Below are 26,482 nucleotides of genomic sequence, written 5' to 3'. Positions count from 1 at the left end.
ATGTCTCTTGGACACACGGTCAGCATGGGCAGATTGACATGGGCAAATCAAGCCTCAGAGTTATTACCACTATGAGGGGAAGTAGCTCCCGCTAATGGTAGTTTAGGTGATCTTCGTATTAGACAACTGGTCTCTTACAAGAAGATAGCAGCACATATATATATAAAGTGTAACCACACGTTCTAGTTTTACTCAAAGCAAGCTCAGCAACAAAGGAGATGATACCGAAGGCGCTTGGTAAGCAGTGTTCAGACGTGCGATGACTCGCAGAGCGCAAAAAGCTTGATGCGCAATCGTGGAGACTATCCATTGACACCTGGGTATCATGTCGAGCCTAAGTGTGCAATTGTCAGGATACTGTTCAAAAGTGAAAAGGAGGTGGAGACAGTCAGATTCGTTTCGTTGTTGGCTTACAAACCCATGAAGGACTCTTTGTTTTCTTTTGCGTGTGTCATACTAGAGAGCAGAGAGTTTTCCTGCTAGTACCTTGTGAAGTAGCAAAACTACTGTACATTAACATCACGTTCATCCACACAAGTTGTTACCGTCGACGCCTACTACGCGTCCTGCCCAGTCTTCCCCAATATACCATCATCTTACCACTGATGTTCCTTTAGACCGTCGAGTAGAGCTCATCAAGGTTCAGTCTCGTACGGGAGCTGTAAGCGGGTATCAAACAAACAGATGACCTGAAGCGGGCGCTTGAGGGCTTGCGTCGAATGGATGATTGTGTAATATCGTTTGCTTGGTCGGCGACAGACCGTGATACCTAGTGGCATTGCAGCGTACAGTCCGGCTGTAGCTCGACCACTGTTGGCGCAGTCGTAGTTCTGCCGGTCTCGGCTGCGAGTGCGAGCAGCAATTTCCGGGAGGAACCGTCGGCCGCATGATCTACCGGCAGCCACCACCTTGTGCAGATTGTTTTTCTTTTTTTTCTCTTTCCCGCAGGCGACCTGGTTCCTGGTTCCTGGTACGTGGTAATGGTCTTGGCGGTCTGCACGACTCCAATCTCTAGCCTTTAGCTCCCACCATCTTTCCAACATGCGCCGTCTTCCACCCTCTTGACATCTCCAGGTGCCCAGCAAGACTGCTCTTGGATGCTCCAATGTTTCTTCTGTAGCATCATCATCAGCCCATGTCTACATCGACATCAGCCTCGCCCTCGCCTTCGCCCGTGGCATCTATCAGTTCGCTGTCTCCACTCTCTCCGCTCGTTTCTTCGCTATCGCTGTCCTCGTCAACGATTTTGCCCTCGACTTCACATTTTCTTGCAAAGCAGCACCCTTCCTTTTCGTCCTTTGCACCAATACCGATGCCGATGTACATGCCCTGTTTGACTTCTTCAATGATCTTGTCAATGTCGACGGTGCATCCACTGTCGTTGTCGTAGATGATCTTCTTGGCGCGGCTGTTGGCTGCCGACTTGGTCGAGTGCACAGAGATGATGTGCGTGCTGCCAATGTTGGCCTCGAGACTCTGGGCTGTCGGGTAGCAAGTGTCGGTAACAATGTAGATGATGTGGGGGCCGGATGGCGAGTTTGTCATTCTGGTGGGCGCCCTGGTGGACAGCGGGGGCGGTATCTCGATGCTTTGCTGGATATACGAGTCGCCAATGTTGTGGGTATGGGGCGTGGGTGTTGGACCGTCTTTGGCGTCGATGCAGTGCGGACAGTAGTGGCTGCTGGTCTCGGACGCTGTGCTGGACGTCTGGCGTGCGTTGGGCGCCATGGCTGCTGCTGACAGATAGCGGTAGGGTGGGGGTGGGCAGTGGGATGACAAGGTCGAGGATGGGTGTAAAGTAAAACGGGAGTGCAGCAAAGCAAAATAATAACAAAAAAGATGAGGATCAAGACAAGGTTGGGAGTAGCATAAGAAGCGTGATATGTGCAAGAGAAGCCCCTGCTCGAGTGCAGCTGCTGGAGGGCAGCAAAAGCGAGGGTGCCGGTGTGTCGGTTGGGCAATTGCAAAATTCACGATGCTGTGCACATGGGATTTTGCACAAACCGGGGAGGGGTTTTGGAAATCGTCGATGCGCGGCTAGACCGCATTGTTTAATTTATAGTCTGGCGCAGTTTCCTGCGTGTGGCTTTGAGCTCGTCTCCGCGGAGGGCTGGGAGTTGAGAGAGAAAAAAAAGAGAGCAAGGCGATGGTGGAGGAAGCAGAGAGAAGGAGAGAGCAGAGGCTGGAGGATGGTGCATTTCTAAGCTCACCTGTTGTGCCCTCGTCTTGGTGGTGCGACTCTCCGTGTGGCCATTCTCGCGAGGATCCTCAGCTCTTGCGACCACTGCTCGCATGTTTTTTTGTCGCCACCCAGCGATGCAGGTCAATCGCATCCGCGCATGGCCATTGGGTGGAACGTTCCAGAGTTTTCTTTTCTTCTCCCTCCAGTCTCTTTTGGCAATCTCTTCTTTCGCGCCGATTGCACGGCCCGGGCGCGTGAGAGGTGGTCCTGAGCATTGCGTGTTCCATGGCGGGCGGTGGCGGCGGTGCTACTCCCATGCTCCCCGACCGACTCCGCCGTCGCCACCAAGGGAGTGGAAAGAGCGAGGTACGGAATGCAGGGGAGTGGAGTGGACAAGGCATGGCAAGGAGCGGGACGCAAGAACAAAACTGTCGTGAACGGCCTTTTTCCTTGTTTTGCACCGTGTGCGCAGCAGCGATCGACTAGGATCTAGATTGGAGATCGCCTGCTGCCCTTCCGATGCCCCCGCCGCCCTTCTCCCTCCGCTCGACCCGTTGCGCTGAGGCCGACTGTTCTGGCCCATGGACGAGGCCTATGGTGTGGTTCCAACGCGGGCGGGCGACACAAGCCTCATCCACGCACTGCTTGGCCCGGGCCTGATTGGCGCGGGACGTGTGGCGTCGACGAGAGCTGGAGCGGTGCGGGTGGCGTATCCCGTGTCTGCCAGAGAGAGGCGCAATCGGACCCTGCATCGTTGCCCAACGCTGCTGTGGATACGTATGTGGCGCCAACTTGGCCATGAGACTGACAGAAAATGCTCCGGCTGCTCCTTCCGATGCATGGCTGCTTGCTTGGGCGCCGCCGTCCGGGTCCGCAAACTTAATAACCACCCTCATCTTGCACGCTTGTCCAGTGTCATGTGGACACGCTGCCCCCTCGTCTACGCAGTACTTACTTGCCTGCGCCACGCTTGTACCATGCATCATCACAGCACCCCTTCTCCCCGCCAGCATGCACCGGTCCAAAAAACACATTATGGATAATCATACAGACGAAACCTACTCCGCTCTGCCCTTATACTGACACCCCCGTGTGCCATACAAAACCTAGCGCCGCCCGCCCCACACGCTGCTAATACATGTCCCTCCCTATAGTAAAAGAAAAAAAAGAGAGAGGGAGGTACAACTGATTGCCTGCCATACAGGCGCCGTGCCAACAAGAATCGAATCTCCTACTCTGCATCTTGCGTCGCCGTCTTGGCCTCACTGGCAGGCTGAGCCTCCTCTTGACGCTCCACAATGCTCTTCTCTTGGTCCTCAGCCACTTCCACAGTCGGCGGCACCTCGCTAGCCTCAACTGCCGCCCCTTGCTCCCGCGTTTCTGGATTTTGGCCCTCGACATCAGGGTGAGGAGGCGCAACACCATGCTCCTCGGCCTCATCGTGCGACTCAACTAGCTCATCGAAAACCTCGTTGCCTTCGTCATCAATAAGGCGCGTCCGCGTCTCATAGCGCGTCTTGAAGCTAACCTTGCCCTTGAGCGCTTCCACCTCTGCATCCTTCAGGACGCGGCCCTTTTCGTCGCGATACTCGACACGCTCTTCCTTTGCAATAATAGGCATGTCTTGAGGTGCGTCCTGGGGTGGGGCGGAAACAGCCGCTTCATCGACAACGCCTTCCTGCTTGACCAGCTCCGGCTGCTGTTTTGGCTGTTCGGGCTGGACGTTGACAACGGGGGGTGCAGGCGGCGCTGATGACGGCACAGATGCTGATGCTAGAGGTTCACTCTGGCTGTATGCTTCGTACTGTAAACTGTCAGATTCAACTCATCATCCCATGTCCAGTTAGCTTACCGAAGCGAGGAAGTTGTTGCACTCCCAGTCCCAGCTGTTGAAAAGCTTCACACTGTTGCATGCATCCTTAGTCCATGCGTTGCCGTATGCAAGCGGTGAGAAAATTGAAAAAACCATAATGGCAACCGCCAGGAAACCGACAGCTGCTGCTTGGCCAATAACCGGATATTCCCTGAGTCCAAATACGCTGAACCTGTAGCTTACAAAATCAAAGATCTGACAAAGGGCAAGAATGGCAAAGTACAAAGCCGGCAGGTAGTGGTGCAAGAACAATTGGCGTGCCATTAGGTAGAAAGGGAAGTAATGGAATGCCCATCCTAGGATGCTCATGCCCACTTCATAGTCGAAACGCTTGAACACGACGTTATTGTAGTCGCGGTAGCCACGCTGCCATCGGAGAATGGCAATACCCTTGATAGCAACGTAGAGAGCAATCAGCGCCGTGGAGCTCCACCAGATAACAGGATTTCCAATAAGGTAGATTTGGCGGTGATGCTTCCCCCAGAAGTTGATGCCTCGGCGGAGGATGGGCCATGAGGGAGGACGAGAATCCCAGGCGTGTGACTCCGTCAGACCGGCGTTCGTCCTCCACATGACCTTTTGCAACTCCCAGAACTTCCCAAAAAAGCCAGGGTTGCGGTAGTTGACCTTCTCCACTTCCCCATCCACCATCAGTGGATGCACGTTGCCCTCAATGTACCATATGCTGTTGGGCAGGGTACCTTGCTTGGCACACGTAACCTCTTGTTGCTCGAAGCCCCACTCGGGAAGTTTCACCTTGTGAGAGAATAGTGCGCAACCAGTCATGACATGGATCAGCCTAAACTTGGACTGGATCGTACGAAGGCGCTTCTTAGCCTCAGCTCCATCCGACTTGCTCGGAAGAATCTCAACGCGGAAGAGGTCGTTCGCGTCGCCCTCAAAACCCTGATAGCCATACGCAGAGACTTCATTCTGCCAGTCTGCTTCGGTAACAGGCGGGCGAACATCGTGAGAGTGGAGACGTCGGTCGGTAGTGATATGGTAGAGACGAATGATGGCGCCGTTTTCAATGTGAAAGGGGCCTATGCCGTCCCAGGCTTTCGGGCTAGTCAAGTTAGGACCAGTGTAGTCTTCCGGCATAATTGGCAGCGTCTGATTTTCCAAGATCCAAATGTTGTTCTCGTCCTTGTGAGGATACAGAGTGATTTGCTGTTGCTTGCTTCCGGTAGGGTACATGTGGCTGTGAGAATGAAGATATCCGCCCTGCGTGTTCCAATGGCGCAGGGAGACGCGGCTTCCATACGCAACATCTGCCGGTACGTCTTGCATGCCCTTGGAGTTCAAAGTTGCCTGGAACTCAGAAGACATGAATCCATCACCCTCACCAGGATTGACAAGGCAGAGGAAGTGGATTCCAAACATGGCCATGTAGAAGGAGACGGGAATGACAACCAAGCAAAACAGACGTGCGAAGAAGTGCTTGAACCACAGCCTCGGTGTTACGTTCTTGTGGTCTCCGAGCAGAACCCATAGTTGGACAAGTGTCAAACTGCCGACCCAAGCGATGGTGAACAGGCCAACCCACTTAACACTGACAGTTGCACCAAGCCCAATACCAGTAGCAGCCAGCCAGAACCACCACAATGGCTTGAAGGCCTTGGCGGGCCCCTGTTCGTGTTGATTCATGAAGCAGGTCCACGAAAGTGCGGTAAGGGCAGTGAAGATGATGAGCGGTGAGTCGAGCAAGATGAGGCGAGACTGGGTGACGAGAGCGTTATCTTGGAAAGGTCAGCATCAGGCACAACAGCGGCTACAACTGGTGTCTTACCGAAAATGACGAGACCTGCACCCAACGCTGCTGTGGTAGTGCGGCATCCAGCAGCCTTTAGGGTCAGGAACATGGTTGGAATGGTCAAGACACCGCAGATGGCGGGCAACAGGCGCATAGTAACATAGGGAACATTTGGCTCGAGATAGTCCTTGCCAATGTCCTTGAAGTCAAAGTTTCCATCAAATCCACCCAGCCATCCAGCCAGTGTAATAAGGAGCTTCGCAAGCGGCGGGTGGACATCCATGAAGAACCTGCCCTTGATGTATTTCGAGGCGAACCCACCGAAACTACAATGACCCTGTCAGTCCGCACTCATGAAAGCCATATCAACAAGAATGACTTACTGGACCTCGTCAAAGACAACGCTGGTTGGCTGCTGGATCCTGAAGAGCCTTACAGCAGTTGCAACGGCCATCAGTACAGCTAGCAACGACCAGTCAGAGCCCGGGAGGCTGAAGATGTCATTGTCCTTCACACCCTCGGAGGCGTAACTTCGAACGTTCTGCTGGGATTGTTGCTTCCTGCCGTTCCGCGATCGTGATCGGGACTTTGATCTACCAGAACGGCGCGATGAGGGCTTCTCGCCCAGGTAGGCATTGGATGCCGAAAGGCTCGCCATGGCGGCCGTGTACTGAGTAGGTGTTGCGTGGCCCGACTAAGGTGGGAGGTGGTGATGAGGGTCGGGGGAACCTTGCAGCGCTTCAGCTGTAGCGTGGGCAATGGGCACTCGGGCCTCTTAGTCGAAAAAGGAAGAATTAATGAAAGTGAGAAGGAGGTTCCATCAATGTCAGAGGTGAAGGGTGAAGGGTGGGGGCGCAATTGTAGTTGCGGCGATACGAGCCAGGGGAAAGACGGCTCCCGCGAGGAGTAGTGCTGCGTACCAATTGACCCTTGTTGCAAGCTGTTCCTTACTACGCGGCCTTGCCGAACTGGGAAACGAAGAGCTGAATATAGATCAGGGTACTTGGTCGACTTGTATTCACCATGTCATCTAGTCGATTCGAGAGAACAAGTCGTCCTAAAATAGACACTCGACTTGGTCCTGTACCGAGAGTTTTGACAGCCGTCGATGAGCCGAGACGCGTCTAGCATTTCACCGACTGCCTCAGCCTTGCCAGTGTCGGTGTGGCTGGAGTGTGGCTAGAGTGAGGCTAAGACCCGGATTGGAACAACCAGATGATCCGGCCAGGAGCCTACCATGCCATCCTGGAACTTTGCGACGCTGCCGCATCGCGAACCTGCACCGCTGCTACTCGACCCCCCCGCAGTATCCATACGCGTCGCGTGCAAATAGTGGCACGTGAGTAATCGCGATTTGTTCTTTTGCTGGCACCGACCTACGTACCACGCGATTCGCCATTATTCTACCACGATCTCTCTTGCAACTTATCAACGTCGCTCGCAACCAAGTTCCCTACCAACACGTACCGCCATGGCCAACCCCAATGGTGATGCCGCTCCAGCCGGCGTCGTCGAGCTCGACGTGAAGCCCCCCTCGAACATGGTCATCCCCCCGCCCGGCGTACGTGAAGCCGTAGCAAAGACAGCTGATTTCATTTCCCGTCGAGGTGAACAACACCTTGTAGGAATGAAGCAGCGTCTTACCGCCGACCCCTCCACAAAGACCAATTTTGGCTTCGTCTTGGAAGACGATCCGTACAACGCCTATTTCTTGTGGTATTTGCAGCAGCTGAGGGAGGGCCATGGGCGCTCCTCGGACAAGAACTCCAAGCAAGCCGTGAATAACAAGCCCAAGGGCCCCCCCGAACCGCCCAAGTTCCGTTTTTCGGCCCGCATGCCTAACATCAACGCCAAAGATCTGGAAGTGCTAAAACTTACTGCTCTGTACACGGCGCGTGTGGGTGAGAATTGGCTAAAGGATTTGCGCAACCGTGAGTTGGGCAACTATCAGTTTGACTTTCTCAGACCAAATCACAGCTATTTCCAGTTTTTCCGATCGCTCGTCGAACAATACAAGATCCTGCTTGAAGAAGAGGCGACGGTCGAGGCACGTATCCAGGAGCTACAGCACAACATCAAAAACCGGTTTCACGTATTGGACCGCGCAAAGGGTCGCGCTGAATATGTCAAATATGTGAATGCGCAAAAGGAGAAAGAGGAGAAGAAGGTAGAAGCCGAGAAACAGGAGTATGCGACCATTGACTGGCATGACTTCAGCGTCATTGCGACAGTCATCTTTGATGAGGCTGATGATGCTGCGGATCTTCCCCCTCCCGCTCAGCTGAATGATCTACAGTCCCAGTCTCTTGAACAAAAGGCCGCCGTTTCATTATCTACACGTCGTCTGGAGGAGGCTATGCCCGACGATCTCACCTACTACAATGTCACCCAGCAGCAGGTACCACCGCCTCCAATGCAACCAAATTACGCACCAACTGCACCACCCGTGCATTCGCCGTACGGCGCATCGCCATATGCGCCCCCTCCGATGCCCGATTACCGAACACCAGCGCAGATATCGCGCGAAGAGGAGCAGGCACGGTTGGCCAAGGAACGCCAGGCAGAAAGCGAGCAGCGCGCACGTGCACAGGCTGCTGCCAGAGGAGCGCCTGGTCGCATCGTCACAGACTACGTCCCCCGCGTTGCCACAAAGAAGGCAAACGTACCAATGGCCGTGTGCCCTAACTGCAAGCAGCAAATTCCTTCCAACGAAATGGATGAACACATTCGAAGTAAGCAGATTTCTGAACCTTTTACATGCTCAGGAACGTCGTATGCTAATGCTCTTTCGCAGTTGAATTGCTCGATCCGCGCTGGAAAGAACAGCGGGACAAAGCCGAAGCTCGATACTCCACAACGATCAACACCGCCGATGTTGCAAATAATCTCAAGCGTTTCGCCAGTCAGCGTGAAGACATATATGACGGTGCCACCGGCCAATCGATATCCGCAGAAGAAGAGGCTCGGAGGAAAAAGGCTGCAATGTCATATGATGGACAGCCCGATCCTGCAAAGGATGCTGCCCGCTTATCGCAGATGCAGAGCATGAACGTCCAGGAGCAGCTTCGAAGGATACAGGAAAAGCACCGCCAGTAGAGCGCATGCATTTGTAGGTCTTTCTTTTCCTTTGCCGGATACCACTATCATTCTAGAAATCGATTCGTTTGCATTGAGTGGCGTTTGGGAAGGTACGGGCAGATGGACCCGGCCTGATTGGGTTTGAAGAGAGACTAAAGTGGACTTTTGTGTAAAACAAGACTGGACTCATGGCCTGGTCATCGATATTGTAGCTGCAAATCTCTAATGAATACGTATGAACTCAAGTTCAGTCACCAAGAATATTGATTTTCTGATAGACAGTTGCGTAGTGAAATTGCTCTAGTACAGGCGCGAGCCGGCTGTGGCCGAGCTGCAATGCGGCTCGGACTTTCGAAGCTTTCCTCCGACCTGTGTCAAAACCTATGACCTAACCAGCGACTTTTATCGTAGGCGCAACGCTCGACATCTGAGTACTGCCTCCCCCCACACACAAGAAACAATGTCATTAGCGCAAGCAACCAAAGGCGATGTTGCCTACCAAGTGCGCTCTCTGGTACGTATTCGCGCCACTGTAGTGCTTCAAGCATCCCCGCGTTACCGGAATCACCCTGTGGCATTGCTGCCTTGTTTCTGTTTCTTTTACTGTGATCCTTGGAACGTTGATACGATTCATCGCTCGAGTGCGACAAATCACTGCTTTGCGGTGTGAAGATTACTTGCTGACTTGCTACCTGAATAGTATCGGTCGTTGTTACGCCAGAGCAACCAGTTCGCTGCCTATAACTTCCGTGAATACGCCAAACGGAGAACGCGCGATGCCTTTCGGGATAACAAAGATGTGAAAGATGAGCGGGTCATACAAGAAATGGTACAAAAGGGCCTGAGCGAGCTACAAATGTTGAAGGTGAGTACACAATATCGAGGTTCAGCATGATGTGTGGAGCGGGCAGACATGAAAGTGCTCCTGTGTAGAAGAGACGACACACAAGGTAGTAAGCAAGGCGATAAGTGGCATTGGAAGCGATGGGCTTTAGTGCGTAGACGATAATCAGAACAGAGGGTAATACAAGGCGGAACTCACGCTGACATAAATCAACAGAGGCAAACAGTCATAAGCCAATTCTACCAGATTGATCGCCTAGTCGTTGAGGGTGGCAAGGAAGGCAAGCAAAAGGGAGATCGCAGCGATATCGTCAGAGTAAAAGACCAAGGATGGGATTAAGCATAGTACGAAAGAAACGGGATGTTGACGATGAAAAGAGACGATCTTGTAACAACATTGCCCATATTGCACGAAAAGAAAGGCGATTGTGTGGCACCACGCTCGATTGGAAACGATCTTGCAAAGACGAATGTATTACTGTATTATATGGGGCTTGCTATTCGAGTCCCCCAAGCAGAGTGATGGAATGACACCAAACCAACCTGCATATTTTAGCACCAATACTCCCAACATGACAGATCGCGTTCGTAAACTCTCTTCCGCCCTGGGTAATGGCCTTACGTGCCAACCTATCGCAGCTAGATACACTTGCTGTACTACTGCAGGAACAGGCTCCACGTGGATTTGGTGAGAATACCTTCTGGAGAAACGAATGCATAGGTCCATGAGGTTCTTTCCCGTATTTCTCATTGTACAAGCTATGTCTCTTATACTAACAGGAATTGATGTATGATACACTTCACTACTCTACCCAGCAGCCTGGGGTCGGAAGGTTGGAGGCCAACCAAGTTTGGTATAGCGGCGCACGGTTGCACTTTCCAGGTCGCAAACCGACGCGCCTCCCCTTCACGCATCGCGACTTCCCGCCGCATTGCGCCAACATCAATCCAACCTTCACCGCCTGTTTCTCGAGGCAGTCGCATATCATTATGGCTCCGGTACGTCATTTCTTTGTATTATTGATAGAGATGCACCTGCCCTCTGCTTTCGCGAGTCCGTATCCTTGCCGCATTTGAACGCGTGCGCAAGGCGCTCTTGTTGCGGCGCGCATCGCATACAGCATCATCATGCCTACATTTCTAGACCAACACCATTTATTACGAGGCATGGGCCAAAAACGGTGATCCGCGCTTTATCTTGGGCAGTCGCCAACAGACGATGACGAATGGGTTCCAAATGCAGGGTTGTCTACTGTACTGGCATATGATTGACGCACCCACTCATAATACCAGACACACTCCTTTCCACTATGCAATGCAACAGATATGATGATTTCACCGGGTCGCAAGGCTAACATCACGTGACTAGTTCCGGAACAGAGACCGCTCCAACAGGTCGGGGCGTGGGCAGATAGAGCATAATGTGCTGGAAGGATTGCCCATCACCCAATATCGAGAAGCTGAAATTACTATTGAACCTCATTCTGCGGAAAACAAGCCTTTGGACAAAGATGCTTGGCCTGAATTACCAATGCCTCGGGATTCCCACATGCTTCCGGAACATTCTCAGCAGCTCCTTCGAGCGGCTCGGTCTGGAAAGCTTTACAAACCCCCAGTGCCCCCAGAAGAAGACAATGAGATGAAAGATGAGGAAGAAGAGACTAAAGAGATTCGTACCGGATTCACCGTCAAGAAATACGTCAAGGTAGCACGCCATTTAGAAGGTCCAGAGCCAGAATACCTTGCCAAGAGAAGGAAGGGTCTCCCATCGCCATATGTCAGCACCCAAATTGCACAGCCTGTGCTACGTGAGACAAAGGTTAAGAAACTCGATGCAGAAGGCAATATAGCAGTCTACAAGGTCCTTGTTCCAGAAGGGCAGTCGGTAGAGGGTGAAGTGCAACCTACAGACGCCGCTATCGAAGTTGCGCCAGCTACTGCTGCGCCAGGAACGATCGTCGAGGGTATCGGTGTTGTGAATGCCGAAGGAATTGTCGTAGCCAACGACGTTGTGCAACAAACACCTCCCAGGAGACGACCACCACCTCCCAAGAAGGTCAAGCGTGGCGGTCCGGGTAGAGGCAAGAAGAAGGTTGTCTTTGCCGAAGGTGCGGCAGAGCAAGGGACCCCGGCATCGACTGCCGGTGGCGATGCACTCGAAGTACCCGGTGTAAAACGAGAAGAGGGTTCCGTAGCGCCTTCAGATGGTGGAGATACGCCAATGGCTGATGCCGGAGGCCAAGACGAGGAGGGCTCTGGTGAAGAAGGCTCTGAAGATGAGGATCATGACATGGAACACACCTCAACACCCGCAACTCCCCTGCGACCATCAGCTGCACCACCCAGCACATCTGCGATGGATATCTCAGATACTCCGGAAGCGGCCCCAAGTGAACCTGTCGTGGAATCTTCTATAATTGTCCCAACAGAGCCTTCGGCAGAGACTTCTGTAGTACCTCTTGTCGAGGCTGACGTGGGGACTCCCATGGAAGTAACACCCTCGTTACCGACTGCCATTGAGCCATTACAAAGTGCCGGAGAGACCGAGACAGCAACCGTAAAAACTTCGACACCCGAGGTCACCCAAGAAGCTCCAGGACGTGACAAGTCTAGCTCGCCGGACATGCCGTTATCTGCCATATCTCATAGCCGTCAAAACTCGCTCAATCATGTGTCAACTCCCGTGGCCACCACCGAGGTTGCCGTTCCCGAAAATATTCCGAATGAAGTCCCAGCTCCTCCATTAGAAGCGGATGCCGCACCGGCGCCGACCGTCACGGCTGAACCTCAACCTGAACCTGAACCTGAATCTGCCCAAGAGCCTGTACCCGCGCTTGCCCCTGAGCCTATATCAGAGCCTGTATCGAAGTCTGTACCAGAAACTGTACCGGAGCCAGTACAAGAGCCCGAAGCGAAAACCGAGGCCCTACAAGAGCCACAGCCGAAGTCGGAACCAGCACCAGAGCCTGCGCCCGAGTCAACACAATCCCTACCGGATGCTCCTTCTCCACAGCCTTCCGAACCAGATCTCATGGGAAGTCTTGAAGAACAGCTTAAAAAAGACAACGACGATATGAACAAGTCACAAGGTGGTGAGAGTTGACATTTTTATCTCTAACATTACCCACGTTCGGCTCAGTACGCGTCCATGAGCTTGACTGCGAATTGAAGAAGACATCTGAATATGACGATGTCTTGAGTTGCCGCATTAGGTACATAATCAGGATACTCTCAGCGGCAGGTTACGCATATACCTGAGTCTTTCTAGATGAGCTAGCCAGACAACTGGAGATTGTGCCTATTGCTTAATCCTTTTTCCATCATATGGTGTCTTTGCTCGTTGGATATGCAGATTCTTTTCAGGTGTTATTGGTCTTTTTGAACTGAGGTTTTGTGCACTGTTGTATTAGTACGAACGAATGATAAAGAAATTCATCATGCCATTTAATATGCTTTTAATCTACTGCTGTACACTACTGCGATTGTTGTCACAACTGCTGGACATATGGCGTTATCTACATACATATCTCAATTAGAGATGTGGATATCTGATAAGAAAGCTGTCCCCTCATTACTTACGTCATTTCCAGCGTTCCCCGACGGGAACCCCTCACCCCAGGCTCGTTAATTCCGCCTTCATACCATTTACTAACGCAATTAAGGCAGGTCCATTACCGAACTATCTACCGTTTCGTATAATATATATTTGTCCACGAACGTGTAGAACACATAGGTACAACTATTCCTACGAACAATCCTTTCATACAAATAACCATGCCTTCAATAACTGAGACTGTAAAAGCACATCAGCCAGATCTGGGTCCATACGAAGAGCTCTGTAGGCACCGCCTCGTCCGCCGAATAGAGGCATCACTAATAGCGTACCAGACAAATGGTTTCACACTCACCCAGAGCTTTCATTCCAAGAAAAGAATACCGCAGATGCGATTATTAAACACCTCGAGACCTTCAAAGTGTTCACGATCCATTCTTCCATCGGTGGCCATGGAATAGCTGCCAGTTTCTCAAATGGTCCAGGAAAAACTATCCTTTTGCGTGCTGACACCGATGCCCTCCCCGTTGAAGAGAAGACAGGACTGCAGTACGCCAGTACAGCGCGCATGAAAGATCTTGACGGTGTTGAGAAGCCGGTCATGCATGCCTGTGGGCATGACATGCACATTACTTCGTTGCTCGCGGCTGCAGAGTGCTTGGTTAGATGCAAGGACGAGTGGAGTGGTGAGTTGATATTAGTGTTCCAACCCGCCGAAGAGAGAGCAGGCGGAGCCCAGAATATGGTGTTAGTGCAGAGGGACTCCTACAGAATTTCACAAGAGTGCTAATAAAGTCCAGTGATGACGGACTATACGAAAAGGTCAAAGAACCAGACGTCGTAGTCGGAGCACACGTCATGCCTGAAAGAGCCGGAGTAATTGGCACAAAACGTGGTCTCATCGCCAGCTCAGCAGACAGATTTCAGTGCGTTGATAATTTTCTACCACCTTTTCCAAACTGACAATGTCGTAGACTTCGCATCCCAGGTCGTCAAGCCCACGCCTCAACCCCCCATCGCAGTGTTGATCCCATCGTACAAGCAGCATCCACGATCATGCGTCTCCAATCCATTGTGTCGCGCGAGGTTGACCCCCTGGACTTCGCCGTTGTAACTGTCTCGGCCTTCCATGCCGGCGACGCCGAAAACATCATTCCCTCGGAAGCCAACCTGAAAATCGACGTGCGCGCAGGTCTGCCCCAAACTCGCGAACGCGTTCTAGCAAGCGTAAAACGCATAATAGCTGCTGAAGCAGCTGCCTCCAACAATCCCTCTGAGCCCACACTAACACCGACAACACAATTCCCCCTGTTATTCAACGAAGACAGTGTCACCGATGCGCTGGAGCAGTCCTTTTCCCAGCACTTCAAGCCCGGTAAAACGAGTTATCAGAATGACATTGCGAGGCTCCAAGGAAGCGAGGACTTTGGTATTCTGGCTACGGCGATTGGGAAACCGAGCTGCTTTTTCCTGTATGGAGGAATAGATCCCAAGGTATGGGACAAGGCGGAGGCAGAGGACAGGATAAGTGAGGATATCCCTGGAAACCATAGCCCGTTTTTTGCACCAGTCGTTCAGCCTACTCTTACTGTTGGCATGGAAGGGTATGCTGTTGCGGCATTGACGTTTTTGAGAAAGGGGCCGTAGGTGAGAAGCTTTAAAAACATCAGAGAATCTTTTAGTAAATCATGTGAAAGAATACGTGCTTGTTACAGTTCCCGGATGAGCCTCCGCAAATTGAAAGCATTTCGGTTTGATCACAAAGTCACCGATGGTATAGAGACGACTAAATTACGTTATTGAGAGCATCAGATTCTAAGTAACAAGAAAGCCACTATGGATATGGGCATCGCGCCAGAGCCAGGTGGACATATTGAAGGCAGGAGAGGAGCCTTGCCACAACATAATGAGGATTGAAGCAACAGATCACTATCCCACCCTTTCCCCACTCATATGCTCCCCAATGTTTCCTAAGTGCAAGCCTATCTATATTTAAAAACTAGGCTGCAGCTCCACTGCCTGGGTAGACACACTCTTTATACGGTATTATCAAATTGCTTCGTACTTATGACGTATGAACGACGATGCTGGGTAAACCTATCAAATCACTTATAGTCGGCGTCCTGGGAACACCATCATCCTACCAAGAAGTCTACCATTCACAATCACATTACCATGTCTCACCAGGAAGATACCAAAAATGCTCCCGAAGAGCACCAGTTGCATCGCACCGGCTCATGGCTGCCATCCGACCACCGCGTGCACAAGAAATGGCTGGGAAACATCATAGAAAGAGTAGAAAACGACCCAAAAGATCTCCATCCAGTCATCCAAGAATTCAAAGATTTTATCGAGAAAAACACGCGTATCTACATTCTCGTCAACTCCATGTTCGAAGAGATACCCACCAAGAAGCCGTACAGGAGTGATCCGGGCGGCCACAAGCAAGTCCGCGATTACCACCACATGCTGGCGCTTTTCAATCACATTCTTACTACTGCGCCTGAATGGAGTGATCATGAGTATTCGGTCGGTGTGGTTGGGACGCCATTTAATGCTATTTTGGACTGGCCTATGGTGAGTACAACTGATGTATCTAGATATCCGAGTTGAACTAACACATCCGTTTCCTACCGGCAGGGCACACCATCCGGCTTCGCCTTCTTCCTCGACCCAGCAGTCAACAAAATGATCAAAAAAGTCCTAAATGCATGGGCCAACTTCCTCGCCTCACCAGATTCAGCATACGTGCTAGATAACAACAAGATCGGCTGGTTCAGCGAGCACGGCACACACGATCTCGAGCTGACCGCGAACGTTGGCCGCTCCTCCCACAAATTCGACGAGCTCTTCCAATGCGATCCAAAAAAGAAGCACCACGGCTACACCTCCTGGGATCACTTCTTCACCCGCCTCTTCCACTCCGACAAGCGCCCCGTGGCCAGCCCCGATGACAACACCGTCATTGCAAACGCCTGCGAGTCAAAACCATACAAAGTGAGCCGCAATGTCGCACAACGCGACCACTTTTGGATAAAAGGCCAACCCTACTCGCTCATGGACATGCTCGCCATGGATCCCCTGCACGAGTACTTCATCGGCGGAACAATATACCAGGCCTTCCTTTCCGCGCTGAGTTACCACCGGTGGCACGCGCCTGTCAGCGGGACGATTAAGAAAGCATATCTAGTCGAAGGCACCTACTTTTCCGAACCACTATTTGAGGGTCTTGGTGATCCTTCCAACAAGGGAGGAGGTATTAGTGAAGAGGGTGAGAAAACCGGACAGGGATATCTAACCGCGACGGCTACGCGAGCGATCATTTTCATCAAGGCGGATAATTCCGATCTGGGGCTTGTGTGCTTTATGGGGATTGGCATGACGGAAGTGTCTACGTGCGAGATCACGGTCAAGGAAGGGGAGCGTGTTGAGAAGGGGGATCAGATTGGCATGTTTCATTACGGGGGAAGTACGCATTGCTTGATTTTCAGGAAGGGAGTGGAGTTGGAGGGGTTTCCTGATACGCAGGATGTAGAGCACAACGTTCCTGTCAGGTCGAAACTTGCTGTTGTGAGGAAGACTGGTTGAGTGGGGTGGGAACTAGGAGGTCTTGGAGTAATACAAAGCTTCGTATCGGAGGTGCTATGAGACTTCACTGATTGAATCGTAGACCTAAAGCTTTTCTACATGCATCTTCATATCGGAGGCCACATGTGGTTTCCATCACAGCATGATTGTTGTCTTGTGTGAGTAAGAGTAGAGGGCTATACATGACCCTATTCTGATATGCACATGGCTTTTAACTTGAACGCTTATTCAGAAAAGTATATCAACAAAGGATTCGCAAACCATCACCTTGACTCGGAAAAGGTGCTAATAACGATACGTCATACACGCAGTGTTTTGACATTTCGTGGCAGACAGCCAGGTGGCGCAGCATGTGTGAGTATAGAGTGGGCGTGAAGTCACTGTTGAACAAACAATGAGCATGAATTCGTCCCTTCACCCTCCGCCTTGAAGCGAATATTGAAAGCTAACCCTATTTAGTCTTTGTTGAGGAGATGCAAATTGCAAAATGAAGCGCTCTTGCATACTACATTAATTTTATCACATGTAAACGTAGTGATACATGCCGCACCCAGTTAACAATGATAACTAAACTTCGTTCACCGTTCACGGTGTTCTCATCTAAGTCGGCTATCTCACCTCACACCTATTGTTCATAACACAATAGTGACAATAACAACAACACAACAGTGCTCAGTCGACTCAATTTGGAAAATTTGGGAAATTATCCTCACCCTCACTCCCAGCCTCCTTCATCATGAAAATTTTACGGCCACAGTATTTTCGAGGATACAGATCCCTCAACACTAGAAATACTCTCAACTCCATCAGGCTATCTCCTATAAATCTTCACAAAACCTTGAGCTTGGCTACTCAGTTGATTTGAATATCTACTTTGGCAGGCTACAAACTTCAGCAAAAAATATTCAATCATGTCTGATACCAATCCTTTCCCACCATTTCCACCAGCAGTCACACTTGAAGCAGTGCAAGCAGCAACAACAGCCTACCCAGCCTCCTACTTCACTTCGCACATCCTAAAACTAAGCAGCTACCTCGTCGACATCACCAAAACGAGCACTCTCTTCGGAAAGCCCTCCAACGACTCCTACACCCCGAGTCTCAGCACTCTCTACCTCCGCCTCCAGAACGGCCAACTCCCTCCCAGTCACCTCCCGGCAGACTTTCAGACGCCCCGGCACACTCAATCTCAAATCCACCTTCGCTCAGACAAACCAGCTGCTGAGCGTCCCTTGGCCGACTTCGAAGATCTCTACTACGCTACTCTCTCTTTGATGCAAGAACTGCACCACCTCCTCACCATCCGCCTCCAAAGCGGTTTCAACACACCCTCTGACCTCGCCTGCCCCGGCGGTCCCACCTTAGCCGCCTTACACGAAAGCCTAACGGCGTACTGGTCCTTCTTCAACGATGCAGCGTGTGCGAAGGCGCTCGACGATGCTGTGCGGGAAGCTCGCGTTAGGGCTATCCGGGAGGAGATTGTGAGAAAAGTGGAAGCCGATGAGTTGGATGTACAAGATGCTAGGTGTCAATTGGCAGGATTGTACGGGGAGGATGTATACGCGGGGGTTGAGGGGATGTGGTTTGTAAGGGATTGGGCACCGGCCGTGGTGGCGGTGTATTTGGAGGGAAGGTATCGGGGCTTGTTAGATGCGGAGAAGGCAGAGAGTGAGAGGGTGGTGGCGATGGTTAAGAGTGGGAAAGAGGGATCAGCAGAGCAAGTTGAACGTGAATGTCCGGAGGCGAAGCGTGACATGGACGTGGATCCGAACCAATTATTCCTCCCCGAGCAGAACCACGTCGAGCCCCTATCTTGCGGCACCAGCATACGCACTGAACCGCAGATATCTCAGGATACGTACTACTCGTCCGCTCACCACGCCCCCGTCTACCACCCCCAACTCCACCACTCCGCAACACACCACCAAGAACACTCCGCAGCCATCCACAACGAGCACCACCCCACCGACCTCGATATTATGCTCGAGTGGCAAGTCCGCAACCAGCGCGTGGCAGAATACTCAAACTACCTGCGTGCCCGCGCGAGCCAGGATGCGCAGCAGGCCATCCAAGAGTCAAGAGGAACAGGGGGTACTACAGGGTGTGAGACTTGTACTTGGAATGAAATGTTGGGCCCAGACATGAATCCGGATAAGTAGAAGATTAATTTGGAATTTTGCGATACTGGGGTAGTGGGGGGCAATGATGGGAACGAACAGGGCGAGGAAGAAACAAAAGTGGATTAACTGGCGTTTTGTAGGGTGGGGGGGGGGGGGGGGGGGGGATGGGAGTTCTAGGTGGCTAGGAGCAAGGTAGTTGGTAGGTATACCGGCTGCGTGCTGGAGTAATGGATTTTCCTTTTTCGTATGGGCATGCGTGTGCTCGAGTCTTTTGTGCGATATCATCGTCAAGTGAAGACCGCTTCCTTTTTGAAAGTGAAAATAGCGTTTTTTTTTCTCTCTCTTCGACAGCACCTTTTGCCCTTGTTCTCTTGTTGCTTAGAAAGTGATTTTCAAAGTTGATGTTGGGGTGAACTGATTACATTGGGCTCGATGTGTAATTGACATGAATCTAGTGTTGTCTTATAATAATCCTTCGCTAAAACAAAACACGAATGTGAAAAAAGAATTCAAAAGAAATATTAAACTACACTATTAAACACCTCGTTACGACGACGCAGGAGCAGTAGACTGACTCCTCACCTCAAGTTTCTTCGGCTTCTTCTTAGGCTTCGGCTCCTCACTCGCCTTCTCCCTCTCTCCCCCTTTCCCTACATCCCCCTTCCCTTCCTCTTTCTTGTCCTGCACCCCTGTCCCCGCCTTATCCTCTCCTTCCTTAACCTCCTCCACCATGAAATTACTTGCCATACATCTCCCCCCATTCTGCTTGCCCACATCCATCGGACAAGCACTAAACACCACCACGACATCCCGCTCAGCCCTAAACCTAACATAGCACCTCTTCTTTCCCTGTGGCTCCTCAACACTAAGCGTGACACCCTTTGCGCCCGCTCCATCATCATGAATATCGCCCTCAGCATGCAGCGGCGCATTCATAAAAAGGTGAAGCGGCGTAGGCGCAATGTTAACCGTGATATCAGCACCCACTGCTTTTGCGCCTTTGAGGCCAGACGTCTCGTTTATTTCTTTGAGGGCGAGTACGAGGTTCTCGGCGCAGCTGCCGTGTTCGGCGGGCTTGTCGATGCCGAGCGCGGCGTACTGGTTGGCGTCGCAGGCGGCGGTTAGGGTGTCGTGGGCGCCGGGGGAGGTGTCTTCGATGAGAGTTAGGATGGGGTTGCGGAGGTTGGTTAGCAGCTCGTCGTTGACTTCTGGGACGAGTTTGTGCGAGGCGGTGCGGGTGTGCGGGAGGGAGAGGTATTCCATGGGGGGTTGGGAGGAGTTGGAGGGATGCATCGAGGTGTAGGCTGAGTAGGCGGCGTAGACAGAGGATGCGTAGCCGGAGCCAGTGGCAGCTATAGAGGGTTAGTATGTTTTTGTGCTATTGTGAAATTCCGATAACGTACCAGCCATTGTTCCCGCGCCCACAGGTGTCTTAGAAAAGTCGTACAGTTGCTCTGCATAACTCTTGTTTGGGTCTCGGTAGTGACTTGACTTGAATGCGCTTATGACAGACTTGGAGTCTGGAACTTCGACGTTGGGTACGTAGCTTGAGAAACTCTTGCCTGTGGGTAGATATGAAGACCATTTCTTAGTATTCTCCTCGTTCTGTTTCTTCACTTGCTCGGCACTGGGCTTTTGTTCCGCCTCTTGCTTGTTCGCTGCGCCTTTGTTGCGGTAGGGAATCGAAGGGAGGTAAGACGCCCAAGTGCGCTTAGCGGGTTGTTTGGATGGTGAGTCGGTCGACTCCGTCGTCTTCTCGTTCTCGGGGGTATCGGATGCTTTTTCGGACGGAGTTTGAGTGTCTTGACTTCCACTGGTGGAGTCCTCACTCGACTGTGTCTCCTTCCCGCCGTCTTTCTTCTCCTCCTTCTTCTCTTCGCTTTCGCCCTCTCCACTTTCCTTCTTCTCTTCACCTTTACCCTCTTCACTCTCATTCTTGACCTCCTTATCTTCTTTTGCTGTCTCTACCTCCTGCTTTTCGCCCTCTTCAACCACCCTCTTTATTTCCTCTGCCTCCTTCTTAACTTCCTCCTCATTCAACTCCTCCCCCTCCCCCTCTTCAGGCGGTGGACCCAGAGTAAAAGCCCACATACTGACTACCTGCTTCCCATACGTATTAATAACCTTGATCGTCCTCCCTCGTGGCACAAAAGTCGCAGCCCCATGGCGCGCAGGTATAGTCTGAAGCTCCCCCGACATGTCTTCGGCAGTCGTAAACTCGTTTCCGTTTGCACTGTCTCTCTTCTTTTTCCGCTGCTTTTCCACCGCCGACAACACAGAAACAAGCGCGATTCCAGCGAGCGCGCGACGAGAAGGGACCTGGGGCGCCGTCTTGACAATTTGTATGAGCTGGCAGCGAGCCAGCAAGAAACAGGGTGCAGATAGAGGTGGCAACAGCCGTTAGTCTATCTTGCTTTGCCTTGTATAGGTTTCAACGGCATATAGTAGACGGACTAGAGCCTCTACCATTTCATTGGAACGGTGACGTATGTGGTCGCACATCATCATGACTGCAGCCCACGATTCGCTGTCGGGTGGCTTGTCGAACATGGAACCCCTTGCACTATATCCCGCGCACTCTTCTTGTCAGAATGCAGATGACGCAGTAGACGAACCCTGTTTTTTTTGGCCAGGATGCAGACCACTGAAGCCTGCTCAGAAATGCTCAGAGAAAGGCGACTATGTAAGCACGCGCTAGTACGAGTTAGGACAGATCGAGCTTAGACACCAGATTGATTAGATCAACGCTGGATGGACCATATCCCTAGCGACATGTACTGTAGAAGATATTATATGCAGGATATTGGCCCAATATATCTTCTATTAAGTATCTGTCTTATGTTCTAGATTGAACCTCAGATTGACTTTATTTTGAGCAGCAGCACTTTCAGCATAAACTCTTCACAACCTGATCGAAACTTTACAGCTCTTTGGCTTGCCTATATGATTAATCTCCAAGCACCAAGTGTGATTTTCTGTTAAGTTCTTTTTAAGTTGGAGCAAGCCAAATGGGCGAAGAAAGTGCCTTGTTCGAACGTAACACGGATGTACCGTAGACTTTCAGATTCATACTTTCTAGCATTGAGTAAGTGTATTGTGTATTGAACCGCGGTGGCTGCTAAGGGAGAAGATCACAGTATATGCATGCGATAGCTGCAACTTGAGGGTCGGGGGCAGCGCTTTAATAAGGGAGATGGAACGGATATCCGACACCTCAGTTGATTTCTTCTGTACCTACTAAGTCGCATCACTCTATAGCGCAAGTCCTTATTCTTTGCAAACTTTCGAATCGCATCCAAGAAAGACAGCCAGTACAAGAAGTGTGTTAATTGAGTTTCTTACCAGATCTCAGCCTACACTACACAGGTAACTACACTACTGGTTACGGGGCCGAATTCAGGTAAAGTTAGACGGCATTCTATTGCTGTGATTATTATTCTGATGTACAGTGTACATCAATTAGATGTAATTTTAACGGGATATGTTGGAAAAGGTCATATAGGACGTGTGCTGACTACGACAAAACTTAGATCTTCTAAGCTCTTGTCATCCCTAGTGAGCTCAGTGCGTTATCGTCTAGCCTGACTGTGGATCAGACGGTCCTGACATAGTGTTTTCTTATTCTCCTTGTGTTTTCACAGATATCTGCTCACGATCAGGCTGATTCTTTAACCAGTACATATGGTTTTGGGGGTTCTACTTGTACAGCAAGGCTATGTCACGTGGTTGGTACTGGGCAGGGAAACGGTCGCATTGGCCAATAGTATCCCTTGAATAAATCGCATTCATCATACGGCCACCTGTTTTAATGTATGAAGTGGCATGCTTGGATGCGGCGCATTGCAGATAACCATGCATTCAGCGAACATAACTGGACGCCACAGAGAGGAAGATCATGCCGTGTTACACCACGCGCGCGCTGTTTACATCAGGCTGTGCTGTGCAACCCCGCCTTGGGCGCTTATATCTTGAGCATGTAATGCAATTCCTGAGATCTGTAAACAACATAGACAATCTCATTGCTGCCATGGCAAAGAAAGGTAAAAAGAGAGGCATTTCAAACGGCATTGCATGCCCCGTTCCCTTTGAAAAGTAGGTGAATCAAAGCAACCCATGTGGCTGACTTGCTGACATCGAACTCCTGGCAGGCTAATTCAATCTAAGCTGTTTACATTTGTTGTTGGGAAGGATGAGGACAAGAAATTGTTCGTAGTGCACAGCAGAGCTGTTGCCGCAACATCTTCTTATTTTCGCGCGCTCTTGACGAATGGTCTGTCAGAGTCACAGACCGACAGTGTCGAATACCCTGATATAAAACCTGACGACTTTGCCCGCTTTCTTGAATACACATATCGATACGACTATACTGTCCCAACATGGGTCAAAGACGAGGGATACATAGCAGAGAACGTGCCGGTTCCGCCAGAAGCCGGAGTGGAAGAAGAATATCCAGACATACCCGGGCCTGAAGCTGTACCAGCGCCACCCGTGGAAGAAGAATTACCAGACGTACCCGAGTCTGTACCTGTACCCGAGCCTCCCGTGGAACTCGATGATGATGACACCCCCGTATGGAGGGAAAGCCGGGTGTTCGCTAGTCAATTTTTCACGAGGTTATCAAGAATGTCTTTACGTACTAAGTTTGACAAGCGCAATTGCCTGACCTCGAACGAGCCCCAAAAATCCATGGTCGCGGCTTTCCAGCCCTGTGAAAATACTGCGCCCGATGAAGACTTTACACCAGTGTTCCTAGCACACGCACGGCTATACACGTTTGCTTGTATGCGTTTAGTCGACCCGCTCAAACGCTTGACACTACACAAGCTCCACGAGACGCTACTCAGCTTCAAACTCTATAAGCGACGCGTAGGGGATGTTGTTGAGCTCGCAAGATATGCGTACACACAGGGCGAGGACAGGAAGGACGATGGCACAAAGGACGAATTGAGGCAGCTAGTGGTCGAGTATATTGTACTTGAGGTGGACACTTTTGGGAAGCATCCAGCCTTTGTGGACTTGCTGCATGAAGGTGGAGAGTTTGTCGTCGACTTTTGGAATCTGGCGTACCAAGAGGGGTTTGGTCGTGAAGCCAACAACAGGTAACTTCACCCCAGCAACCTCAAGTCGTCACGACCACGACAAGGCGCAAGAAGTAATTGCCCAAAAGACCCCAGCTCCTCGACAGACTTGTCATGTGACCAATCCACCGACATGTCGACATAAGAAATTAACTCATTCTCTTGACTTTGCATGCTCTCACCCTGACACAGCGCTTTGTCTTCTTCTTGACTCCATCTCGCCAGGTCCTTTGTCAGCGGCATACCAGCCAAAACATGGACTTGACTCGCAAGCCCGCCACAGGTGAAAACACTCCACGAGCATCGCGTAAACACAGCCATGAATAAGGTGCGCCGTAGCGACTCGGTGAAAACCCAACGCGAGCGCTCATCCGCAAAAAAGGGCATGTCATAACACGAGCGATGGAACAGACTTGCAGCCCATTGTTCAAGCAGCACATTATGCTTGACAGCCTGTTCCTGCGCACCCAAAATAGGATCAAAAAGACGGATAATCTGATAAATGATGAGCGCTTGTACAGCTGCTAGATGCTGCATCAACGACCACGTTGGCGCCTCTTTCACCAAGGCAGCGATCTTGGAGTGGATAGTATTGACTAGGATGTTAGCAGTGTAGCTTGCATTCTGGGCCATGTAGAGGGCAGATATGGCAACGCAATCTTGATATGCCACGGGCTGATCGTGATCGACAAACAGATTGCGATGCAAGAAATGCGTTGTACCCGAACATGCCATGCTGGGGACCAACAAGCACAGCCTTTCTATGACGAAGGTACTCTGCCGCTCGTTGAGCAGCACAGGTACGACTACGGTTGGGAGCAAGGTTCTGCGTAGCGGCGGACGCAGCGTCAGCGGATTGTCATGTCCCATCCACACCTCTGGACTCGACGAAGACGACGATGAGATCTCGTCAGATTCGCTCGACTCGCCGTCACGCCTTAATACTATCCACGGGTCGCGAGCTGCATGGCCAAGTTCCTGAGTGTGGTTGACACGGGGGCTACCAAAGTTGCAGTCCGGCTCCACGCTTGTGGCCGCGTTAGCTGCAGCGGTAGCGGAAGCGATATTTATAGGCTGGCTGGTGTCGCGTGTTGGCGGCGGCGGCATGTCAGTGTGCCTGATAACAATCTCAGCGTCGCGGACCGAAACAGGCGTTTTACGTGGATTGGGATATGCGCAGTCGAGGCCCTTGACAAAACAGCGTTTGCAAAAGGGGTAGCCCAGGTCGCAGCGCCGCTTGGCCTTTACGCAAGCCGTGCAACTCTTTTTACGTGTTGAGGAGATGTAGCCTAGCATTTAGGTTTAGAGTGGAGTGTGCACGTTCAGGGCGGGTGCGGAGATTGTGCTTTTGCGCGGGAGCGATGGGTGGTCGATGTGCAGAGGAAATCTCATGGGAAGGGCAAAAGCAAAACAGCGTGTCGATCGTGGGTGGTGTTTTGTTGATGAGCGGTGGTAGTGAGGGCGCAAGGCATCCGGCCTTAGTCAGCTGGAGGGAGAGTTGGTGAGTCCATCCCGTAGGATGGGACGAATGCTGAATAATGAGGTAACGTGACTTGTTGCCTCGCGTACCGACATAGTACTTGTGGTGTACAGTACAAATACACTGCTAGGAAGAAGAGGCCATTGTTCCTTCGCTGAGCACGTGGGCGGGCAGGGCTCTAAGGAATAGTAGATAACTTGTTCGACAAATGACGGCAGTATGGCCTCCCAGGCCCCCTCAGCCGTTAGTCAGCGCGTCGGAGTATCTTCGCGGGGCTTGGCTCTGACCTTGTGTGTTAGGCCCGAGGACGCCGTCTCCGTGTAGTCAAACAACTAGTCGCAGACACTCGCGACGCCGCCAAGGGTGAGCGGCACACCGAGGGCGCGAGAACCCACCTGCTGAATTTAGCCTCTGGGCCCGTCAATCCGCCCGATGCGGTCTAGACCGAGCGTCAGTAGCCTTCTCGGCCAAGCTCGCGCTCAAGGGCGCCTTAATTTACCGTCCAACCAACCGCTCGCTGCCCCCTCACGCACACACCACACCACCACCATGTCCAACTTGAGATGCAAATATGGCACAGCCAGAGCGGGGAAACGGGCGCGCCGGGAACCACAGTCGGCGTGCGGCAATCCAGCAAGCGCAAACAGTGGCTACGCGAGCACCGGAGCGCCGCCAGAGCTGGCGCGACGCCTCGTCTTGGTGTCGTCCCATTGGTCTTGTGATTGGATGCTGATGTCATTCACGCCTGGTCCGTGCCCGACTTTCACATGAAAGAAGAGCGTGTTGCAGCTTTTGCATTGGCACGCACGCAACACGGACAACGGCCCCACGCACGCATATGCAAAGTCCCACGGTGCGCTTCACTTGCCCTAGAAGCTTGCGTAACCAGGGAACAAGTCGTCAAGTTCCGCTCAAACTCCAACCCACTTGCCCC

At 51.6% G+C, this 26,482-nt stretch overlaps 11 protein-coding genes across 11 annotated transcripts; 7 read left to right on the top strand and 4 right to left on the bottom strand.

The window, feature by feature from the left end:
• Positions 1–1,128: 1,128 nt before the first annotated feature.
• PSV08DRAFT_307728 (uncharacterized protein) lies at positions 1,129–1,728 on the bottom strand (the record flags this gene model as incomplete). Its single annotated transcript, XM_014228223.2, has 1 exon — positions 1,129–1,728. The coding sequence occupies one exon, from the start codon at positions 1,726–1,728 to the stop codon at positions 1,129–1,131; it is 600 nt and encodes a 199-aa protein (XP_014083698.2).
• A 1,474-nt stretch (positions 1,729–3,202) lies between these two features.
• On the bottom strand, positions 3,203–6,466 carry PSV08DRAFT_410468 (glycosyltransferase; the record flags this gene model as incomplete). The annotated part of the gene is made up of 4 exons (XM_014228221.2): positions 3,203–3,986; positions 4,035–5,794; positions 5,845–6,134; positions 6,192–6,466. 4 exons carry the CDS (start codon positions 6,464–6,466, stop codon positions 3,414–3,416), a joined length of 2,898 nt encoding a protein of 965 aa, XP_014083696.1. The 3' UTR covers positions 3,203–3,413.
• Positions 6,467–7,076: 610 nt separating this feature from the next.
• PSV08DRAFT_363177 (Pre-mRNA splicing factor PRP21 like protein-domain-containing protein) lies at positions 7,077–9,144 on the top strand. The gene is made up of 2 exons (XM_014228220.1): positions 7,077–8,540; positions 8,603–9,144. The coding sequence occupies exons 1-2, from the start codon at positions 7,280–7,282 to the stop codon at positions 8,902–8,904; spliced, it is 1,563 nt and encodes a 520-aa protein (XP_014083695.1). The 5' UTR covers positions 7,077–7,279; the 3' UTR covers positions 8,905–9,144.
• A 125-nt stretch (positions 9,145–9,269) lies between these two features.
• On the top strand, positions 9,270–10,307 carry PSV08DRAFT_363176 (uncharacterized protein). Its single transcript, XM_014228219.2, has 3 exons — positions 9,270–9,400; positions 9,587–9,751; positions 9,947–10,307. The coding sequence occupies exons 1-3, from the start codon at positions 9,347–9,349 to the stop codon at positions 10,067–10,069; spliced, it is 342 nt and encodes a 113-aa protein (XP_014083694.1). The 5' UTR covers positions 9,270–9,346; the 3' UTR covers positions 10,070–10,307.
• Positions 10,308–10,694: 387 nt separating this feature from the next.
• Positions 10,695–13,171, top strand: PSV08DRAFT_363175 (uncharacterized protein). Its single transcript, XM_014228217.1, has 2 exons — positions 10,695–10,728; positions 11,099–13,171. The coding sequence occupies exons 1-2, from the start codon at positions 10,720–10,722 to the stop codon at positions 12,830–12,832; spliced, it is 1,743 nt and encodes a 580-aa protein (XP_014083692.1). The 5' UTR covers positions 10,695–10,719; the 3' UTR covers positions 12,833–13,171.
• Positions 13,172–13,368: 197 nt separating this feature from the next.
• Positions 13,369–14,929, top strand: PSV08DRAFT_225311 (uncharacterized protein; the record flags this gene model as incomplete). The annotated part of the gene is made up of 4 exons (XM_014228216.1): positions 13,369–13,567; positions 13,618–14,029; positions 14,083–14,208; positions 14,257–14,929. The coding sequence occupies exons 1-4, from the start codon at positions 13,504–13,506 to the stop codon at positions 14,927–14,929; spliced, it is 1,275 nt and encodes a 424-aa protein (XP_014083691.1). The 5' UTR covers positions 13,369–13,503.
• A 528-nt stretch (positions 14,930–15,457) lies between these two features.
• PSV08DRAFT_410466 (Phophatidylserine decarboxylase-domain-containing protein) lies at positions 15,458–16,870 on the top strand (the record flags this gene model as incomplete). The annotated part of the gene is made up of 2 exons (XM_014228215.2): positions 15,458–15,859; positions 15,923–16,870. The coding sequence occupies 2 exons, from the start codon at positions 15,458–15,460 to the stop codon at positions 16,868–16,870; spliced, it is 1,350 nt and encodes a 449-aa protein (XP_014083690.1).
• A 911-nt stretch (positions 16,871–17,781) lies between these two features.
• PSV08DRAFT_248441 (uncharacterized protein) lies at positions 17,782–19,029 on the top strand (the record flags this gene model as incomplete). Its single annotated transcript, XM_014228214.1, has 1 exon — positions 17,782–19,029. One exon carries the CDS (start codon positions 17,782–17,784, stop codon positions 19,027–19,029), a length of 1,248 nt encoding a protein of 415 aa, XP_014083689.1.
• Positions 19,030–19,396: 367 nt separating this feature from the next.
• PSV08DRAFT_363172 (uncharacterized protein) lies at positions 19,397–21,540 on the bottom strand (the record flags this gene model as incomplete). Its single annotated transcript, XM_066093045.1, has 3 exons — positions 19,397–20,342; positions 20,394–21,339; positions 21,445–21,540. 3 exons carry the CDS (start codon positions 21,538–21,540, stop codon positions 19,537–19,539), a joined length of 1,848 nt encoding a protein of 615 aa, XP_065948891.1. The 3' UTR covers positions 19,397–19,536.
• Positions 21,541–22,987: 1,447 nt separating this feature from the next.
• PSV08DRAFT_307662 (uncharacterized protein) lies at positions 22,988–24,410 on the top strand. Its single transcript, XM_014228212.1, has 2 exons — positions 22,988–23,082; positions 23,139–24,410. The coding sequence occupies exons 1-2, from the start codon at positions 23,018–23,020 to the stop codon at positions 24,091–24,093; spliced, it is 1,020 nt and encodes a 339-aa protein (XP_014083687.1). The 5' UTR covers positions 22,988–23,017; the 3' UTR covers positions 24,094–24,410.
• PSV08DRAFT_47123 (uncharacterized protein) lies at positions 23,875–25,536 on the bottom strand. Its single transcript, XM_014228211.2, has one exon. The coding sequence runs from the start codon at positions 25,362–25,364 to the stop codon at positions 24,096–24,098; it is 1,269 nt and encodes a 422-aa protein (XP_014083686.1). The 5' UTR covers positions 25,365–25,536; the 3' UTR covers positions 23,875–24,095.
• Between the last annotated feature and the right edge of the window lie 946 nt (positions 25,537–26,482).

Source organism: Bipolaris maydis (assembly GCF_028858645.1).
Source record: "Bipolaris maydis strain C4 unplaced genomic scaffold PSV08scaffold_9, whole genome shotgun sequence".
NCBI lineage: Eukaryota > Fungi > Ascomycota > Dothideomycetes > Pleosporales > Pleosporaceae > Bipolaris > Bipolaris maydis.
This window is presented reverse-complemented; position numbering and strand designations above follow the sequence as displayed.

Coding starts and splice junctions, on each gene's coding strand:
- PSV08DRAFT_363177 (XM_014228220.1), top strand. CDS start 7,280: ATGGCCAACCCCAATGGTGATGCCGCTCCAGCCGGCGTCGTCGAGCTC. Junction 8,541..8,602: donor AATGGATGAACACATTCGAA/GTAAGCAGATTT, acceptor GCTCTTTCGCAG/TTGAATTGCTCGATCCGCGC.
- PSV08DRAFT_363176 (XM_014228219.2), top strand. CDS start 9,347: ATGTCATTAGCGCAAGCAACCAAAGGCGATGTTGCCTACCAAGTGCGC. Junction 9,401..9,586: donor CCTACCAAGTGCGCTCTCTG/GTACGTATTCGC, acceptor CTACCTGAATAG/TATCGGTCGTTGTTACGCCA. Junction 9,752..9,946: donor GCGAGCTACAAATGTTGAAG/GTGAGTACACAA, acceptor ATAAATCAACAG/AGGCAAACAGTCATAAGCCA.
- PSV08DRAFT_307662 (XM_014228212.1), top strand. CDS start 23,018: ATGGCAAAGAAAGGTAAAAAGAGAGGCATTTCAAACGGCATTGCATGC. Junction 23,083..23,138: donor TGCCCCGTTCCCTTTGAAAA/GTAGGTGAATCA, acceptor AACTCCTGGCAG/GCTAATTCAATCTAAGCTGT.
- PSV08DRAFT_47123 (XM_014228211.2), bottom strand. CDS start 25,364: ATGCTAGGCTACATCTCCTCAACACGTAAAAAGAGTTGCACGGCTTGC.